The sequence below is a fragment of the Copadichromis virginalis genome, linkage group LG7 (genome assembly GCF_057382275.1).
Source record: "Copadichromis virginalis isolate Kocher_CV1m ecotype Utaka linkage group LG7, C_Virginalis_male_GT1.1, whole genome shotgun sequence".
NCBI lineage: Eukaryota > Metazoa > Chordata > Actinopteri > Cichliformes > Cichlidae > Copadichromis > Copadichromis virginalis.
Window position 1 is genome coordinate 5529798 of NC_140624.1, and position 22068 is coordinate 5551865.

General features: G+C 40.0%; 1 protein-coding gene across 3 annotated transcripts; it reads right to left on the reverse strand.

The window, feature by feature from the left end:
* Window positions 1-208: 208 nt before the first annotated feature.
* LOC146704295 (tyrosine-protein phosphatase non-receptor type 5-like) lies at window positions 209-15781 on the reverse strand. 3 transcript variants are annotated; one of them, XM_085461348.1, is made up of 14 exons: window positions 15405-15781; window positions 11650-11758; window positions 9992-10265; window positions 9315-9437; window positions 9088-9180; window positions 8579-8835; window positions 8253-8445; window positions 7738-7822; window positions 7368-7447; window positions 7145-7282; window positions 6952-7062; window positions 5085-5245; window positions 4750-4863; window positions 209-4161 (listed from the first exon to the last, which is right to left on the reverse strand). In XM_085461348.1, the coding sequence occupies exons 3-14, from the start codon at window positions 10256-10258 to the stop codon at window positions 4068-4070; spliced, it is 1716 nt and encodes a 571-aa protein (XP_085317474.1). In that variant the 5' UTR covers window positions 10259-10265; window positions 11650-11758; window positions 15405-15781; the 3' UTR covers window positions 209-4067. The 3 variants fall into 3 exon arrangements, with proteins under 3 accessions (XP_085317474.1, XP_085317475.1, XP_085317473.1); XM_085461349.1 differs by lacking the exon at window positions 15405-15781 and adding an exon at window positions 15216-15367; XM_085461347.1 differs by lacking the exons at window positions 11650-11758; window positions 15405-15781 and adding an exon at window positions 10995-11092.
* Between the last annotated feature and the right edge of the window lie 6287 nt (window positions 15782-22068).

Here is a 22068-nt window from a genome sequence, read left to right on the forward strand (position 1 = left end):
CTATTGTTAGATTAAAGCCTTTGTTTTGTTGCTTTGAACAATCTGTCAGCGAGCAGTTGCCTGCAGGGAGGTTTGGCAATGTGTGTCATTAGATCGCATATACTGACCCCTAGCGGTGAACGTGTGCGATTGCAGCCTGTCAGCATGAAACCAAAAAAGACTGGGGGTGGAAAAAAGACTGATCAGATGATCAGGGCAGAGTAACTCTAAAAAAACAACAACACAAATTCATGAAAATCTATCTTTATTTGGATGCAAAAAGTCACAACTTAAAGCGATACTGTAGCAGAGGAGAGGAATACTGATTGCTGGTTGGTTGTACGTCTGACTGTTTGGCTATTAAGTTATCCCCATTTTGATCTTCAGAAGAAGTCCAAGTAAGCACGGACAACAAACACTCAAAATAGAAGCTTTTCAATCAAGTAGACTGGAGATTATCAGAGGATTATGTCACATGCCTGACAATACACTGTAGCCTTTCTTGTCTGTCTCAACCAGGTGCTGCTGTAAAAGGTCATTTTGGCAGTTATATTCTCCCGGCTGATGTCTTATTTATAAAGCGGTCCGAGCCCACTCTGGTAAGTTCATCCTCTGATAACGTCCAGGGCCACTGATCTGAAGCGTCATGATAGTCAAGATAGAAGTTGTTTGACTTTTTGTAGAAAACTGTCTTCACTGTTTTAGCTGCCTTACACATAGCGATTATTTCTCGTGTTGTCAACTGAGAGTGGCCTCGAGTCACAGATAGAATAGAGTGGGGACTGTGTGAAAACTCAGTCTGAGGTAAAATTCTCCAAGAAAACGATAAAAACGTACACAGAAAGCAAAGCATATTAAAGCAAAGCCTAAAGACCTAAAGTAATAATACTGAACATAATCTATTTATCTTCTGTACTGTAAGGTAACTTAGGTAGTTGTCACATTTTGTTCCGTTAAATCTTGCAATATAAACCGATGGTTTGATCCACAGTATGAGCTACATTCCATCATGGTGTAAACGGAAATATACACAAGGCATCTACTCGAAAGGATTGTATCAAAATGTTCTAAAAATATCTCTGGTTGGTTTCACAAAAGCAAACTGTATCAAAAGCATTGGCCGAGAGCAAGCAATAATAATAGGCTTAAACCCTTTTACACAACAAAAAGCAGGACAACCAATCACGTCGCTTTGATTGTGGACCTATGGAGTCCCATACAGCACATGCAATCCATTAAACTCAACACAATCAAAACACAATACAGAAAAAAGAACTTTTACAGCTGAACATCGGAGAGACAACCTTTGTTGGTCTATTGTGCTTCATACAGATTAGGCCTGGCCTGTCTATACAACAATCATGGGCTTCTTACTTCACAGATGTGTTCAAGCTACTGTTTAAAGCAGAGGCATTGCAGAACTTGAAACTCTGAGGGCAACAAGCTTCATGATAGAAAATTGGACATTTACAAGAATATCCTTATGTTTATGGTGTATTGTTTATGCAACTTTTTTTTTTTTTTGCTTTCCTCTTCATTACATCCTCCCGTGTAACGTCGATTGTGCACAATGGATTCTCCGGAGCTCCTGCATTGATTTTTCTAATGGTGTGATTCTATTTCTGGCCTCTGTCCCCTCAGTATCCCTGGCTCTGTGACGCCTCTGAGTTAACGTCTATGTGGCCTTAATGCAGAAGTTGTTTACTGTAAACATCATGGGCCATGAGGACTGCACAGGCAGCATGGTAAAACTGTAATACTGTAGATTGCACAGAAATCCTAATTAGTAGTGATGGGTCGTTCGCGAACGAAATGGCTCTTAGAGCCGGCTCTTTGACGTGAACGACGCGAGCCGGCTCCTTATCGCGAGCCGTCACGTGGGTTTTTTTTTTTTTCTTTCTCTCAGCCTCTCTCTCTCTCGCACTTTTTTTCCGCTTCACTCTGCACGCGAGCCTTGTGCTTTATGCTGGGCAGAGGGGGGAGGGGCGGTAGTTACACTCAGTAGCACAGGAACAGAGCCAGAGAGAGAGAAAGAGAGGCAGGGACAACAACATTAGAAAGGTATAAAGCCGAGGGAGGTCAACAGGGATCACTGACTGTTTTAGGAGCTTTTTGAGATCAAATAGAAGAAAATACATAACATTAAACATGTTAACAACACAAAAGCCATATTAAACGCAGACTACTTTAGACCCGGAAGTAGGATTCGTCGCGTCATCACTGAACAACCGGATAGTAATCATCCACAACTATTTTCAGTTGCAGATGATAAAGGATTGAGAAAGTTTATTCATGCAGGTCCATATGACAGAGAATATGCATGTTCTTTTAGTTTTCATATTATAATTTATATTTAATTGTGTTGTGGTTTGCAGTGTTTTGTGTTCTTTTCACTTTAAATTTGTGAAAGGAAAAAGCTGAAAATTTAAATAGTTAAAACTTGAAATGTGAATAGTTGATTTTTGTATTATATGATTTATTTATTACATTTTATGTGGAGTGAATAAATAAAAGTATATTTACGGTGGCCCCTAGAGACAAAGCACATACAAACTTCAAATCACGTACGAACTCTGAAGCATGTACAAACTCCAAAACACGTAAAAACACGTACAAACTCCAAAACACGTAAAAACTCCAAAACACGTAAAAACACGTACAAACTCCGAAGCACGTAAAAACTCAGAAGCACATAAAAACTCAGAAGCACATAAAAACTCAAAACACGTACAAAAGACAACAGAAGTGCTCCAGGATGCTGGGCGCAGTGTTGAGCCTTTGTTATCTTGTGGCTACACAAGCCAGCAAGTACCAACGACCGGATTTGGTGTGTGGTAATAACAGGTAAATGAACTTTTTTTAAATTATTTGAATATATATATGAGTGCCTGTGTATAAATACACAAACAATACACACATGCTTTCAATTGTGTAATTTAAGTGATCTAGTAGCTCGGCTTTGGAAGTTCAGTTCATGCTAGAAATGTGTTTTGGAGTTTGTACGTGTTTTGTCTCTAGGGGCCACCGCATATATTTATATATAAACATATATAAATAAAACCACTTGTTTTTATGTTAGTAATTCCTTTTGTGCATAATTTTATATTATTGTTAATAATAAATTAATTAAAGCAACAAAACAACCTGAAGAGCCGGTTCGGAGCCGAAAGAGCCGGCTCTTTTTAGTGAGCCGAACCGAAAGAGCCGGATCTCTAAAAAGAGCCGGAAATCCCATCACTACTAATTAGTTAGTTAATAACCTAATCGTTATACATTCCTATGTTCCATAACATTGCACATGCCTTTAATGAACACTTAGCACCATGCAACCTGAAGATGAGGTGACTCTTGAATGCAGCAAAAGTTGAGACAGGCCTTCTGTAATGATTTTTTTTTTTTTTTTTTTTTTACATTGAAATTGAGAGAAAAGGCTAGACGTCATTTACTTTTACATTTCATATGAACTTTTATATCAGTATAGTTAAATATTAGGCTGGCATTTGATTATCTCTGTAGATTTAAACGATGCTGACACTTATACTGTAAAGGGCCCTTATTGTCAACACATACTTTCTTTCATTTCCTTACAGGTAAGTCACACCACTGCAGGCGATCTGATTATACTTCACTTCCAGTCTAACCTTTCGATAACTGTACAATCATTACACGAGGAAGCTGTTTTAGACCAAGTGCAAAACAAGGCCTCGATGACGGAGACTAATGTGCAGTGGTGTGATGGAAACCTTAGCAGTGCAAATGAAATGAAGGCGAGAGTGCTGGCTTGGATTATTTTAGGTGTGACTGCTTCAACTTATCAAGAACATGTGGATCGATGGGACTGCGTTACTACTATTTTCAGGTGAGTTATCTCAAATCACACCTCCTCTATATTTGTTCTACTCAACCACGCACAATTAGCACAGATTCAGTTCTGTTTGAGTGACCCTGCCTTGAGTGAAGAGAATAACATGGTTTGAACTTGTTAAAGGGTGAGATTGAGATGATGTTAGGTACAGTGGTGCATACCACCTGAGGCGGTTACGTGTACAGTGGTGTGTCTCGGTCTGGGTGTGGCTGTTGGGCTCCATCTACTCCTCAGCAGTTTGAGAAAGCTGCTTCTCATACAAGCTCAGGACGTGATGCACAAACTGGTACTGCTCACACGTCTGTATCATGCCACCCCTGAAAAACACACACACAAAGAGATACCATTAAATCTAACACTTCACATAGTAATTATATAACAAAATTAAATGGAAAAATTTCGTTTAAAGTCAACATTTGTTTATCAGCTCCAGCAAAAAATAAAATGTTTATCACATTTTTTCAAACAATGAATGAAATACATTAGCCATGACATCTTGACTTATTAAACTCAGATGTATCCAATAACGCTAATAATGACTGCTTTCATTGTGGGTGTTCTAATGTGCTTGATGGCCGGCTGGGATTGTACCTCACATAAATAATATTACTAGTAGCACCCATGCTTGTTGTTTTCTGACTCAAAAGTGAGTAAAGGTAATCATTTCCTTTAACACTCACAGAACCATGCATGGTTTTTTGAAGTGTGTAATTAATGGACTATAATTTTAAGATCCCCGACCCGGTCCTGAATTGGATAAGCACAAGACGGATGGAGGGACAGATAATTTAGAAGAAGGTTTGGTGACCTTCTTTTTGGAACTAAATCAAACTACGTCAGCTGAGCTTTTATGCCAGAACTAAAGATAGGCACGAGCACAGATAAGAGCTCTAAGCATATCTCACCTGTCCAGACGGAGCTGGCAGGTGGTTCTCAGGATGTCAACTACACCTTCAGTCCTCAGCTGCTTGCACAGGATGGAGGTGGCAATGAAGCAGCCAGTTCGACCAATTCCAGCACTGTAAAGAAAAAGTTGGAGAAGTAATGTGTTGGATTTTTGTATTCACTGAAATTTCAATTTCAGCGAAGGCACCATAAATCGAGGAACTGAATTGATTTGTGCAGTGACAAAAACCAGCAAAACAAGATACTGTAATATAAAACTAAAGATGGCTTTATCTTCTAAATATGAAATCTTTCATGCGCCCAATATTACAAACAAGTTGCTTTAGCCCTGTACCTGCAGTGGACAATTATAGGGCCACTGGAGGGCAGGGCTTCCTCACGGGCCCTTTCCACTTCCTGCACCAGCTCCAGCAGGGGTGGAGCCTTGTCTGGGGTCTTCTGATCAGGCCAGGAAGTGTACCAGTACTGCCGCAGAGTGCGCTCCTCTTCCCCGCACTGGTGCATGCACACAGACAGTGACACAGATGTCATTATACCAAGCACACAGAGAACACCTGTTGCTCTTCATGCTTGACCAAACAGTTGCCTTGGTTTAGTAGTGAACGCAGAACAAACATTAAAAAAAGAGATTGTACAAAAACAGACTATTTGTCCTGGTCTGTACTGAGCATAAACAAATTTCTGAATGTCAGTCCACCAATAATTATGAATCCTATAGATAAACAACATAACATGAGGAGATGAATAATCAACAAGCTTTTAACTCATTGCAGTTACATAATGATCCCCTGGTGCTTAGCAATCGGATGCAGGCTGCATTTACTGAATTATCTTGTTTTGTTTGCTAAGTGCCGATGCCACCATGACCTCAAATTAAAAATAAAGCACCCATCATGAACACATGAATGGAGCGTTGAGCGAACCACCTTCCAACACCCATATCTGTTGTGATAAATTACTGGATAAAATATGACTGTTTGATACACATAATTTTAGAAACATGTTTTTGTTGAGTCTGGAACACAAAATAATAATCTTCTGCAGTGTTTTTGTGACATTAATCGAGGGATCATCATGTAAACAGTGCATTTAATCGTGCACATACGTATCAGCAGATGCAGGTAAAAGTAGCTAATTAAAACGCACGGATTTATGGCTGATATTGTAGCCATGCAGATAGTTCTGATCCACATCTAACATCTGAATTTAAATTGGCACCTAAGGGATGAAATTTAATTTAAGTGCCTTAGATTGAAAGAATAAAAACAAAAATGTAACATATCTTTAGAGAAATTTCCACTTTGAATATAACATAAAGCACACTTTTAAAATTTTTTAGGGTGTTACGTGGAAAGACGTCTGCTAACACAGATGACATATAAAGTAAAGGTGGGTAATCCTTTGGAATTAGCCACGTGCAGGATTGTCAACTTTGCCACGGCTTATCGCCTTTGGGCCAAGAGAGAGGAAAATGAATTCTAAAGTTTATCAAGGCATCATTCAGGACAATGATACAGAGGCTTTCTGATGTTACCTGCTCATGAAAGCCTTTACTGCTTTAAGCACATTAGCATACAGATGACAGGGTTTAACTTGCACACTTCTGTTCCTAATTACATGTTAAGAACCTGGCTGTGAACCCTTAGTTTTGTTTTAATTCATACTGTATATTTGACAGTATGAGCTCCAGAAAAAAAATTAAAATAACTTGTAACTAGTTCTATATTTTTGTTTCGTTCACTTATTTCTTTGTGCATCCCTCTCAGTATGTATTCTGTCATCCCTTTAGGTCAACTTTCTTCTGATTTGCTGCCTCTTACAAACAGAACATGTGAACAGCAGATGGGTGGGGCTTATGTGCTCACAGCCAGACCAGTGCCTGAGACCGTATTAGGGATATCCACTCCATTTGACATCTGTCTCGAGCAGACTATTTGGAGCAGACCTGAGCTTTTGGCTCACCGGGATTAGTTTTACATGTTGACCTAAATGAAACTTTGGCCACGCTTAACATGAGCATCCACCACTGTAACCCCATCCCCCCACCCATCCACCTCTGTATAAGGTTGTTTCCATTTTCATGTATGCATATCATTAGAGGCAAACAGCTTTTTGGCATTACTTGAAGCTAAAACATTAAAGTGGTGTTGTTGTGGTTCACCCTTTGTATTTCACATATTAATGCATTCTCTGTCGGTTACCTTCAGAGTAAACACCCTCAGACTGTAGTCATCCTCCTGGGTCACCTTGACCACAGTGATTTCGATGCCTTCGTGTGTCACAGTGTCCTCGGGCCAGTACTCAGCACATTTCTACAAGAAACAATAGACACAGCAGATAATATAGCTGGTTAATATTTAGGAACATTTATCAAAGAATCCTTTGAACAGTTACCTCATTCTTCTCCTCCAGGTTGGTGATCATCACTATGATTGGGGTCCTCTCTTGCCACACCATCCTCCATAAATCCCCCACTGTGTTCACAGTGGGACCCTGGGTAGCAATGTATGCACGCTCCTCGCCCCCATAACCCTGCACATGCACACACTCGTTGTTTTGCTACCATTACATATCAAAGCCATAACAAATCGCTGCATCAGAGTGCATTTGAACTTACTTTGAGATAATTAGCGTTGATATAGGTAAAAAGAAAATCATCTTCATCCTGTGACTTCAAGATCACTCTGCTGTGCGTGTCTGCAGGTGGACAATGTGACATTATCATGAGAAAGGGAGCTGGTTACACATTCATTCATTCTGTATCTCATCCTACAGCTCAGTGATACAAAATGGTTGCACCCTTATGTGTGTCATTGTGAACATAAATACTGGAAATCTGATGTCTTGCAAACACATTTTAACATTAAAGTGAAAGAGGATGCAAAATTATTTAAGATAATCAGCATAAAAATAGTTTTAAAAATTGCTACCTCAATATTATGTTTATAGTAACTGATGTCACTAGCTTGTGTTACAGCTCTACTTACTGGGTAAAATTGTTTTGTAGCGATTCTTTCTCACCAGCCCTGGGTAATTGTACTCCTTAGGGTCCACAAAGTTCATGGGAGTTTCCTGCCAATGGACACAGAACAATGAAGGCAAATGAAAGTGAAGAAATGGGGAAGTCCAAAAGTCACCTTCTACATAACAACCAAACGGTGAGGAAATAATATTAAACACGTGAAGTCATTCACAGCCTCTCACACTCAACCATTGCTGTATTAGTGTGTGTGTGTGTGTGTGTGTGTGAACGCGCATCCTTCTTCCTAACAGACACAAGAATTTTCTGTGGGTTTTTGTATGCAAAAAGAAAAAAAATGCTTGCATCCCTCCATCTTCCGCCCACTAACAGAAAGTAGAAAAGCTTACGGGCGTGTGCAGAGCACCGATCGGTGTGTGTGGCTGCATCTGTGTGTGCGTGTACGTCTTTTCCGGCGAGTCTCTGTTCATTTCATATTAATCTCGAGAACGTAGGTGGCTGAGCTACTGTTGCTGCACTCACATAAAACTCAGCCTGCAGGCTCTGGTCGTCCATGGCCCTTGTGTGTAGCATGGCAGGGGTCAGGACGTGCGTTCCCTGTCGGAGATACTCCTGGGCCGACTGGTCTCTTGGAGAGAGTTGGGCTCCGTAGCCATAGGGCTCTGTGCAGCCTGGTGTGCACATGTCCAAGGTCAGGGAAACATTGGAGCCTCTCCTGTTTTATTCAGACAGTCAGACAAATGCATATATCTGCATTACAAATGAATGAATAAAGTGTGAGTCTCCCTGCTGGAAGAAAAACAAACATAAATGCAAACATTTCCACCTGCTGGATGCTCTTTTCTAACCTCTCCTGAAGCCCCACTGGTGTGACAGTAAGGGTGGCAGCATCTCCCTCCGTCCTGGTATCTGCACCTATATCAAATACTGGAGTCTGGGGCACCGGGTCCAGGTCTATCAGATCCTCCTGGGCATCTGTCCACTCTGACAAGGTGAAAGAGGGCTGACGGCTCACAGACTGACGTCGATCACCAATGTCCCTCGACACAGTTCCTGATGACCACAAGCCAGAGCCATAATTCCACTTGCACACCAGGTGGATGATCTAAGGATAGAAAAGAAGACAAAAAAGAAGCAGTCAATAAGTAAATCAATCAAACACACAACAACAGGTCGCTACGTTAAGAAACAACCGATTCAATCGATCTTGTTTCCTTTTAAGATTATTTTCCATCTTTATAGCAAATAACACCAATTCAGCATGCATCATGCATTAAATTCATGCTGAAATGACCAAAATTGTGAAATGTTTGCATAAAAATAGAGCTTAAAATAAAGGATCCAGCCAGTGTTTTACCATGACTACACAGATGGCCACGCCGATGCCTGCAGTGCCATGAACAATCCAATTGTGCTCTGTGGTGTTTACCACATCCCTCATCACCACTGACTGGCCAATAAAGGGAAACACAGAGAGAGAATGAGTTAGTCAGACATAGTTGAGTGCTTCACATCCTGTTAAACAGCTGTTTATTCTCCACCCAGACTTAAAAGCTGTCAGCCACATCTAGGATTGATACTTACATCCGTTCCAAAAATAGGGTGGCAGGGTAAGATGAACCCCAGGTAGAAGTCAATGACCTGCAGGGCTTTGTAGATGGAAGAGAGTGGCCCATTTCCATCCACCACAAAAAATATCCAGTACCCCTGGGGGGAGAGAAGAAGGAAGGCAGATTGTCACCACTCCAGTCATTCATGCACTGGAAATCGGACTGCAGCCATTCTCAGGTGAAAAGCGAAAAGGAAAGAAGATGGACCATTACACAGGCATAAAAAATATGTAAATTGTCCACATAGAGTCTAGTGTCGTAATCGTGGCTGCATTTACGAGGCTCTTTTATTTACTTATGGTAATGTTGCACCTGTCCTTTTTTCTGTTTAAATGAATCAAACATGAAGTCAACAATAGACGGAAACAGGAAGAGGGAATTAATGGTGAAGAGGTGTCAAATTTTAGCCTCATCTAGCCACCCCCAGAAAAAGTATTTTCCAAGCCTGAAGCACTTGAAGCAAATATGAAAATGCAATCATACATATGAAAAGATAAACCACTGTGGAAAATTAAAGGTCAAGCTGAAAGAAAACCTCAAGCTTAAGTGTTGACTTGTCATTTGCAAGGCGGATATTGCAGCTGAAACCCAAAGACGACCTAAAAACTTACTCTGATTAAAAGCAGATGATAGAGAGCCTGGAACACATACCAAGATTTGGGAAGTGATAAACAGTGCTGCCCAGCAGTGGAGTTCAATCACCAGTGTGTACACCTTGCGTAAAAACACTTCCTCTTGGGGGTTTTGGCCCTCAGCGGTTCCATCTTTACATTCTAGGAGCCCGTCTTTTTTAAGGGCTCCGTCGCCAATTTTTTCAGTCTTTGTGGGCTCGTCTAGCCAAACGGGATCCTCATCAGGCCTCAGGAAGATGGAGTCCTCGGTGTGGGAACGAGTGGAGCTACTCAGCCGACGGGTCATGATGCCCCTGTTGAACGAGGTTCCTTTGTGTTAAAAGGCCTTTCATATGTTATAAATCAGATTTTAAATGCATTTAGTTTACACGTGTTTATCATTAGGTGTTCGGTTTTATGTGTGCCATTATCTGAAAATCATCCCATCAAATACAAACTCCAGTTTTTAACCCTTTAAAAATGTAGACAAATGGCAACACATTTACTTATACTTTGGAGATCTTTGATAGGATCCTAGACTCTGAAACACCTACAGTACCTGGTGTTTGAAACATACAGATGTTAACATGCAGGTGTTCTTCTGTACTTACAACTTATTTGCGATTTTTCTGCTTTTGTGTACAATAAAATGTCGAGGCCATAATTTTCAGCCACACTGGGACTACATGCTGATTTTCATTTCAAGTATGTGCTATCTGTGTTTGTCACATTGCGTGTGTCTAATGTGTGGTTCTAAATGAGCGTGTATATGACAAAAAGGTTGCGTTTATTCTGCAGGTCTATTCAAATGTACAGCTAAGCAGCACAGAGTGGCTCTCATCTCCGGATCCTCTTGTCTCCCTTAGATTGGACTCCATCGTGTGTGTGTGTGTGTGTGTGTGTGTGTGTGTGTGTGTGTGTGTGTGTGTGTGTGTGTGTGTGTGTGTGCGTGTGTGTGTGAATTTGACAGAGAGAGAGAGAGAGAGAGGCTCCATTGTGGAGAAATGAGTCAGGGGTAGCGTGTTTACAGCCCTGTCCGTCACCTTGGCAACTGAGTGGCTCTCATCCCTCTCATCCGTCCTGAGCATTATCATCTACTGACAACACAGTCACACACACACAGTCAGCAGTGTATTCAAAGCTCTTTTCCGCTCAGCACTTTCTATATATATATATATATATATATATATATATATATATATATATATATATATATATATAGAGAGAGAGAGAGAGAGAGAGAGAGAGATAGATAGATAGATAGATAGATAGATAGATAGATAGATAGATAGATAGATATTGTCACATGTTTCAGATAATCAAAACAATGTTATTATCAGAGTCAAATATAAGCAGGGTAAATACAAAATGCAGTTTTTAAATGATGATTTCATTGATTAAGGGAGAAAAGTTATCCAAGCCTACCTGGTCCTGTGTAACACAGTGATTGCCCCTCCTGTTTAATCATGAATTAACTGTAATTAACCACATTGTTTTGAAAGCTAAGTTCAGTTTCACTAAACATACTCAGGCCTGATTACTGGCAGATCTGATGAATCAAGAAATCCCTTAAAGAGCCTGCTTCAGCAAGATAAAAGATCTCAAAAAGCAACACATTGTGCCACGATCTGAACACAAAGACAATGCGTTGTGTGTTTTCTAACATCAAAGGTCAATAAAGTCAAATGACTGACTGACCTATGAGAGATGGCAACGAACTGGCAGGGGAGTCACATCACATGATCAAGGTAAAACCTGTATCCTGGGGCATCCGGTCACAGTCAGCCATTGTGAGGCAGAGTCAATTCTAAAAGACACAAGACAGTAGCTCAGGGCTTACATTCAAAGGTTAGCAAAATGATAAAGCTGTTGCAGATGTACTAAACATGCAAATCTCTCCAACCTCTGGAGCAGAAAAAAACAACAAACAAGTAAGAAAGTGTCTCTTCCTCAAATAGCCAGGGATAATACAAAATAATACAAAACTGGTGCAAAAAATACAGTTTTATGAGTCACCTGCATGGTTATACGTGGTTCACGGTGTGACCATTTTAAACGATCACTTGATAATATGATATGTTAACACTACCACTTAAGCAGTGAACCTTTCGGACTATTGTTAATACAATTAAATCGCAGAAGTTTGCGCCATTTATCCGAGTCTGTGTGGTGTGAGCCCTATACCTCCTAGATGCAAGTTTGGGCATCAAAATATCAGTTTACGAACCAATGAGCGATGACACGGTGGATACATCCATTAGTTTAAAGTCTATGATAGACAGTAGAGTGACAAATCCAACTGGTAACATTGATAGACACTGAGAGAAGGTTAATAATTCAGCTTTCTCTAATGATGGATCAGAGTAGCACCCTTGTAGACTCCCAGCTGTGCGCTCATGAGGGGAGGATAGTGATGTAAGGTGACACAGTAAACTGTCAATATTTCTTCCCCACTCTTTCTTTCCCTGCCTCTCTCTGCATCCCGAAGAGGCAGGGATGATTCAAGCCAGACTAAGCAGACACCCTCAGAAATACATTCAGATTGCTCCAGTCGAATCAGTATGCATGATGAAGTCGAGCCTTCTCTGCCCTCCTCTCCTCTCTACCATCTCCCCCTCTCTCCTTATGTGCCACTGGACCCTGTTGAACGAATGGGGTGTGCTCAGCGGAATATGAGACCACACCAGTAGCAGGAGCTTAGTGTGTGTGTGTGTGTTCACTTTGAGTCCGTTTCTTTCTCTTTGCTTGCTGTGAAGGTGGTTTTGAAGTGATGACGCCAGTTAGACTGGCTTGTAGCCATGGCAATGTGCATACATGCAACGTACACACGTATGTTAAGTACACACACACACACACACACACACACACACACACACACACACAGGCATTGTATAAGAGTGCTTCAATGTGTTCCATTTTTCAACAATAGGTGGACAGGTAGAAGAGTGGATGAAGGGATGAATGGAAGGAAGAGCAACTCTTTTTTTTGTGTGAAGGTTGTCTGAAGCAATGACGCAGTGAGGTTGGCGTTTTGGTAACTGTGGCAACCAGCATACTGTAGCGTGTGTGTGTGTGTGTGTGTGCGCGCACATATACACAGACTTTTGTCAGATACCCCGCATGAAAAATGAAAAACACAAACACACATCTGCACTGGGAGAGCAGTGACAACATTCACGTTTGCCCTAAGAAAAAAAAAATCGGCCTCTCTTTGCTTTTATTCTTTGAGGTAAATATTTCTGTTTTTCTGCTACTTGCTTTGTCTCAGCGCTTGTTTGGCAAACTGTCTGATATATTTAACCCAAGCAGTCGCTGGGATCTCAGAAATCCTGAGGTCACGAGTCCTCTTCTCCTACTCATTCATTACTCATTACTCCAACATTAGTGAATTGTACACGCTAAATACATCAGAAGTTTCTCATTACTTCCAGATTATTGTACAATTTCTGTTCCTTCCCTTTTTAATGTTTCTAACGTTGCAGAAAAAGACATGAATTTAAATATTGCTGTTTGCGTAGTCTGCAGATGAGAATTAAAATACTCGCTGCAACTCCGGATTCAGTTAAACTGATGAATAAATAATATATATCTGGTCAGCTATATTATATTGCATTCTGTTTCCAAACATGTTGCATGTACATGTAAAGGTATATTTAATTACAGTTCTGAAGATAGAATTTATTCATAATAGAATAAAAAAAATCTGAAAGTTTATGATAAGCTTTTCATTTACACTATAATCATTTAACACAAACAAAAACATCAACCCAGAGCGATTTACTGTTCCCATTCCAGCTGTTTTGTGCATGATTTTATCTGCATTTCACAGTCATATCTGGTATGTTTGCAAATTTCTCGAAAAGAAAGCTTTGTTTCAACTGATGCTTCTATAGAATATATTAACACAGATAGTTCAGGAGCTTACAATGAAAATTAAAGATTTTATTACAAATCCAAAAAGATCAGAATCATTTAGCTGAGGATTGAGCTCAGGCCGAGTGAATTTAAAGCAAATAGGTCAAACCTGATGACGGATTGAGCCTCATTCCTCATTGAAGGTGTACTGTCCTTGGGTCTTACAAACACCACCCCCTCAGTCTTCAAATAGAGTATGCGCATACTGTTTCCATTGATCTGCATCCATTCAAGAACCCACCATCCAATGGAGTCTAAAAGTGGGCCGTACAAAATGCCTATTGCCTCTGTCCCAGAAGGGCTCGAGGACCAGAAATGAGAAGGGGGCTGCCAGCTGTGTATAGCTTTTTCCTACTGTCGGGAACAGGGGGAATTAAAGTGGTGACAGCTGGCGTGCGCTTTAATGGATATTCCTGATGCTCCCAGCGTCTCTGTGTGGAAAAACAATAAGTCCAAATCTGCTTCTTTAGTCTGTTATTTAAAAAACAACCTGTTTCCAGGAGAATCAAAGTGAATAAAGGGCGAGTATCAAGTGTGTTGCTGAAGTGCTCATATGGCAGAGAGACGAGGTAAGAGGAAGCTCTTACTGAAAGTGATGATGAGATGGAAACATGAGATAAAGTCACGAGGGCCAAGACCAGCCTCATCAACCTTTATCTCCCATACACACACAGAAAATCTTGATATTAATACACACATAAGCCAGCAATGACCTTAAAATGAAATGCCCAGCAAACCTGCAGCCTTTTCTTGTATATCACAAAGACAGATAATCAATCAGCTCTATTGTTTACATACACTCCCACGATCGCTCGTAGCTGCTCCATGGGTATTTTTGGAGAGAAATCTCATTAAGGCACATATAAACTTACAATTCAGCCAAAGCTGTACTGTATGAATAATTAAAATGTGCTGCATAGCAAATTGATTTACAGGCTGCTGGAGATAAATCTGGATTCTTGGTGACAAAAGATTGTGTTACATGATTGCACTGCATCAAAACACCAGTGCAGGAATGGCATTCTCTGGCAGTCATTCATACTAAGACAAAACACCATTCATATCACGTACATGGCTACGGTGAGCTAGAGCGACCACACAGTGCAGAGCTGGATGGATTAGTAATGAATCACTCGGGGAGGTGGACTGTTGCATCTCTCTCTGGTAACTCCCACATTGTCACATAGACATGATACAACACAGAGGAAATCAAGCTTTGAGTGATAAACGAGAAGGAAAATACACAGTTAAAAGCGCCATCGACGGACCAACCTGTTGGCAAATGATCAGTTTCAATGATCTAAGAATAAACACGCACATATACACCTCCTACATCACACATCTCCTACCTTTTTACAGCACAGGAAAGCGCAGCGGCCATGTAAACCGTAGGGGCTTTGCTGAGGAATTGGTATTCACCTCATGTCATACAGCCACGCAGGGGGAAAGAGCGAGAGACAGCGGAGAGGCGAGGAGGGCTGGAACGGTCACAGTCACTCAACCACAGCCTTAAGTCTGGTTAGGATAAGTCCTCTTACCTGGCTGAGCCCGTCTTCACATCGCCATCTGCTGCTCTGCTCCCTGTGAGCCAAACCACCAGGAGCCAAACACCAAGAACCACGCCAATCCCTTTACTGCTTCTCTGTCTGGGAGATGGAGGAGTGTGTTTGCATGTAAGAAGGAGACAGACCGACAGTGAGAGACACAGAGAGTAAGAGGATGCGTGTGAGCCTAGGAAAACAAGAAATTGCAAATGTAAGGGGTGTGTGTGTTTGTGTGTCCGTGAGAGAAAGAGAGACAGAGGTATGAAAGTCTGATGGGTTTTCTTTTGTTTGTATCCTGAAGGAGAGAGAGAGAGATCCACAGGCGGCAGCTTCGTCTAGGTATATGCAGCAAGAGGCTGTACGGTAGCCTTGGCAACAGAGCCAGAATAAGGGAGAGCGAGGGAGGGAGGGAGCTAAGGAGAGAGCTAGAGCAAAAGAGAGAGAGAGAGAGAGAGTGTGTTTATTAATCTTATTGTGGGGACATAAATCTGTTAATACAGTTATATCAGGGGGGCTCACCTCTAAAGGAAGGTTTCAACAAGGTAAACCATTAAGTTTTAGTGGTGAAGGATAAGCCTGGATATATTACATATATTTTAATTATAGTTGGCAAACCCCACTAAAAATGCCAAAACCTGAAGCAAATGCATGCTGCCAACAGACTCTAGGCTTTGATTATAGCTCAAAAAAGGTAAAAAATAACTGAATAAATGAATAAATAAATAAATAAAATACAGGCATTGTTGAGCCACATTGCTTCTTCAGTGTTACAATGAAAAGGGTCACTGGATCTGTCATTTAGCCACCTTACTTAAAAAAAAACCCAGTTGATAATCTGCAGCTGAAAATACATCAAATTTATCTAACACCAGAAACATACCAACAAACACGAGCTGTTTCTTTGAGAAAATACATTTGCGACCAATTTGTCTCTGAAGATTTGCATCGTCTTTGCTACTGAAGGGTGATTGGGGTTTATTGCAACAGACAGGCTGGAGGACATCATGAAGCTCGAGGAGATAAATGCTTTGCTGAATCTGTTTATAATAACGACAATAAAGAAAAAAACTCTCCAGGAAACAATAAAAGAAGAAATCAACATCTTCTTAAGTGACAAAAGACGTGTGTCTCTGTGTGTGTAGTGGGGGAAGTCGGCTCATAACACATCACTGAGCAGCGAACACCCCCCACTGTCACCTCCTCTGCTTCCAAGCTGTACGCTCTGCCACCCACCATCTCTCACTCATCTCAGTCACCACCCCCCACCCCATCATCATCATCACCATCGCCCAGGTCTATTCTCCTTTTCCGGTCTCTATCATTCTCTGTCTTCTTAAACCTCTTGTCATTTCCCATCCCTCCTTCTTCAATGTGATGTGCTCTCTCTCTCTCTCTCTCTCTCTCACACACACACACACACACACACACACACACACACACACACACACCCTCCTTCCTGTCTTGCCATATGGTAGCCTTTCCCTGTCATGAGCTCTCTGAACTCACCAGCAGCACAAACAGCCTCTATATGACCAACACAAATCACGGGGAAAACAAACATAGACTGCATACAATGTTTATATTATATTATTTGGAAAAAAGATAAAGATTGTCACACATGAAAGAGTAATTAACATGTTACACCAGAGCCCTCTGCTAAAATGTGCTTCTGTACACAAGACAAATTGTTGCAAAGAGAAAATTTAAAGGCACCAAAGCTTGTCTGATTTCCCTTTGGCCACTTGGAGGCAGCAGAAACAAGCTGTGAAAACAACATACAGGTTATCACCTTTGCTACCTTTCCTACCAGTATAATCTCAACATTCAGCTGAACAAATATGTCTGTACTGATGAATTCAAGTATTCACCCTGTTCCCCCTCTATTTAAGTTAAATTTCTTCTGATTGGCTGCTCGGCACAAATAGAAGGTTTGAACAGCAAGTAGAAGAGGTTGTTGTGCTCACAGCCAGAGTTGTGTATATTAGGGATACCTGTACTCATTTGTGTAACACAAACCCAGGAGTTAAAAAAAAAAAAAAATAGTGATGAAAAACAAAGAAATAAAAACTCACGGTCTGAAAACATTTCTCTTATAGCTGGTGTCACAACGGGTTCACACCAGTCTCTCCAGTTTCCTCAATAAAATTCAAGTGACTTGCTAAACTAAACCTTGTGTCCTTAAACACTTTCTCTCTTTCTGCCCTTTCTTATTTATGACCCACTTCAGAGTCCTCTCCTTTCCATCAATATATCTCTCCCACACATCCTCACCTTTCTCCTACTGCAGTCAGCTAAATGAACTCCTCTGTCTTTCATCTTCCCATTCCCCTTTTCCTTTTTTCACCATTAAGCTATGATCTAATCTAATTAATGATACAAAGAAAGATTTATCCAGTGGCCTTGAACTGTCCGGTTCACTAGCTGCCACGCAGAAACATCAAACTCTGACATCACTTCCTCATTCTCTCTCACACAATTGATACCACACAGCAATTTTACTGAAATGTGATGTAATCTCACAGAGGTGTTAAAATGCTTACTTCCCGGAAAGCTTAATGAAGTGCAATGTAGAACTTATAAAGAACAGTAAGAAAATTATTAAAGTGGGGTTTTTTTCCATATTAAAACAGATTGTGGAGCAACATTCTTGTGGTAACAAATGGAGGCATCTAGTGGTCCTAGTGACTCACTGCTGGTGTCTTCATAAACGTACCCAGTAGACTCTGTCTCATTAATACTTGCTGGAACATTTAGCCAAGTGGTATTTTGTGTGGGGAGTTTATTTTTATTTATTTTTTTAGCACACTAATTGGGTTTAAAGCCTTCCTGTCTGTTACCAAACAGATGCCAAACTCAGATTTGACTGTGACTCATTGTGTCGCATTCAGATGAATGCAGCAGTTTCCAGCCATAAAACACAGCCCAACACAAACCGGCAGGATAATCTTGCTGCACATTTGCATTAGAGAGAATCAGGGAGCTATAAAGTGCTCATCTGATGAACGCAGCCTGCAGCAGGCTCACTTCCTGTTTCATAAAAGAAGACACATTATTTGTTGTAATTTCACAGGATTAGGTAAATCAAATCTAAAGAAATTCTAGAGAAAATATTTGTTTATTGTCACTGGTATGATGGTGACACTATACAGCAAGTTAAATAAACTTGTGAAACAGCTGAAATGTGCAGGGTCAAATGTGCTCTCTGACACTGCAATCCTGCGAGACCTTGCACCAAAAAAAGTGCAGTGTTCATGGACTAACTTGTCCATGAACACTGCACTTTATTTTGGTTTATAGCATCTGTTGCAAATCAGAGATGACTATTACCAGGCAGAGCAGGTTTAACGAATAAGGGCAGTATTAAACGTTTTAAGACCAAGTATTTTTAGTGTTTGATCAACTGCATGAAATAAATAATAATTTTTGTACTTTGCAGCTCGGACTCATGTTTCACATCGGTTTTACTGAAATTCTACTAAAATGCTGAAGTACTTCCTGAATGATATGATGCTTCCCATTCCTAGAAAAAAAAAAACAGAAAAAAATTAGATTAAGTATAATATGTGAAATTTGGCAATAATTTGCTATTTGTTTAAAGTCAGGTTTTTTTTTGTAGATTTACAGTACTGAGAGATCTGCTTATAAATAACTGATCTTTCAGTGCCAGTAGTCCTCGACTTGGTTATACTTTAACTTTTGCCTTCAGATAGTAATTTATTCCTAATCGAGTGGTCACTCGTTTCTTGGTTCGCCCTTCAGATATTCCGTTAAAATATTACCATTTGATGTAAATGACATTATTCACAGGAATTTACCCAGAAGACTTATTTTTAATGCTGTTTGTGCCAGTAAATATTGAGAAAAACACCTCCTCCCAGTTCCTGAGCAGCTATGTAAAAAAAACTTTAACACATCTGTGTCGCCTGGACTGGCGATATGAAAATGACAGCGGCAGTATTACCAAAATGAAAGTGTTATTCCACTCATAATCATTTAGACTAGGGAAAAAAATAAACCATTGCTAGTTGTCTGCCAGTGCTTGCAGAGGACCTCAGTTTTTTCATTCGTTTATGTGATGCTATATGGGAAATGAGCCTCATGGGAGGTTTTTGTTTATCTGTTAAACACTGAATGTGGATTTGTGTGTACGTGCTCAGTCGGTTATTTACATTGGATGCAAAATGTGTTTTGTACACGGATTTGTTTTAACATGAGCATTTTTGAGAGAAAGAAGAGACATTAATCTTGAAAGGAATTATAGTAAAATCAAATGTCTTTGATGAGCTTTAAATGGGGTGTGCAAACATTATGTTTTTCCAGTGCGTCTCCACCCTCGCTGCAGGGCCCGGTCACAGCAACCTAGCCGCACCATCACTGCTAAACTTCAGATTGGATGTTAGATTAGAAATCTATGTTTATTCTAGGGTTCAAATCTCAAGACGCCCAGACAGTAGAGATGGACAACCACTAGTTCATGACCACAACCTTAATTGTGTCCATTTACTCAACATAAACAAACAAACAAGTAATGCAGAGATAGTAGGGTATGGAGGAGAGTTCAATGCTTTGGATAAAACAGTGCACAGTCAAATATTAGAGCTATGGTGTGTACTTTATTAGTGCTTTGCATACAGCATCCAAATATACCATTAAAAAAATGCTCATGTCAAAAAAGTTGGGATGGGATCATGTTTACACTATGTGCCATTCCCATTTCCTTTACCAACTGTAATCAGCTGCTGGTCTTTCCACATTCTTTAAATGTTTTAATGACATTGTGCTTTAGCTGAGGAGCTATTTACAGTACCCAGTGATATTTTTGACCTACTGCCATTAAGTCTAATTAACTGCAATACTTTGACTGCACAGTCAAATAGCTGAGCTGCAATGACAACTTTTGATGTGTGTTTCTGCATATTAAAATATTTTTCTGAAAATTGTACATTGTCTGTGTTCAAATGTTTGACATGTTTTCAGTTTGTCACTGCATTGTGTTTTTGTTTACTTTTTATACAGTATGAATTAGAGGAAGTTATTTGAACTGGTTAGTTCAAACCAAAAATGTGATGGAAAATGAGAAGGTGGACTGTATCGGGGGAAGTGCAAACAAAAGACTCGCTACCCGTCATGTCGTCCATTGCTTTTTCTTCTTCTTCTTCTTTTTTTAAAGCATTACAAATATGTTTATGTCAGCTTGAGAAAGTTTGTATTTCTATATCTGTTGGCAGAAGCAACAGGCAGATATTTCAAAGAAAAGGTTTAACTGCACCTCACCTTTCAACAACAAAGCAATACAAAAGTACAACAGAGCCTTTATAAAATTTAACACAGTTTAAAACTTAAGTTTTATAAAACTTAGTTTTGGTTGCGTATTTTTCAGAACCATTTAACCATTTATTTTCTTCTTTAGAGTAACTGGAGCGTTTTCCAGCTCTCATAGGGTGTCACAGAAAGAGACATGGAAAGGTCACCTGTATGTTGAAGAGCCAACACAAACTGCACATACACAGGTTCCAGTTGTTTAAATCCATGACCTTCCTGCTGTCAGGCAGCAGTGCTGCACACACACAGCTAGTGTTAAGATCTGAGAACTAATCTTAGTGAGCATATTTAGACTTATGTATGGCTTCATAACTGGAATTAAACTATAATATAGAGAAGTGTTATGTTTCTGTATACAGTCCTAAAAATATCACAAGAACAGAAGATAGGGACATTTAATAAGTTAGAAATCAGCTGGCTGTTACTGAACACAAGGACAAACCTTCACCTGATATGAAGGAACTAGCAGTTTATTTAACTTTGTGAATATTGTCAAGCAACCTTTTTAGTAGAATTTTATCTCAAAGATTTAAGAAAAGTATTTGTCAATTGCTTTTAGTTAACTATTTCAGCCTATAGCAAACTATTTCTGTTCCTTTTAATAGCAATAGCTGGAAATTTAAAATTTGTCTGTCACTTATTAAACATCTCTGCTGTCTAGTTTTACCATATTCTCTGACATCAAGGTTAATGTCACATTTAAATTCAGGTATTTATATATTTATCCATTTTCTTAACTGTAAGAGTGGGGACACTAGGGTTTATCCTGGATGTAGTGTTTAATTCAATTCGATTGACCTTTTGTTCTGTAGTGCCAAATCACTATAAAGGCCCTACAGTATTGGAGAGAAAGCCATCAGATGATCCCCTGTGAGCAGCCACTAGGCAGTGGTGGAAAGGAAAAATGCCTTTTTTAACCAGGAAGAACAACCTTTGTCACATTTTCCCTTAATTCTTTATCAATTGCAAGGGCCGCTGTTTGGGAATCTTGGAACTGAAGATGTGATTAATTCAAACTGATGCTGACTTTATAATTCTTGTGTGTTGTTAAACAGGTCTGACCACATCAAGTATGGTCACCTAAATATAGGAAGTAAATAACCAAATTAAGTTATTTTAACCATGAAAGCATTCTGCACGCAGCACAATGTGGATCTTTTCAATCACACCATGCAACCTTCTCTTTTAACTACCTAAAGCAGTTAAAAGACACATTTGTTCACACTATAAATATTTTTCTTTGCAACCAGAGGACAGAGTGGGTTAGGAAAAGGCTCAAAGAGAAGCTCTTTTGCAAAGATGAAGCAATGTTATTGTTTGCCTTCACATTCAGCAA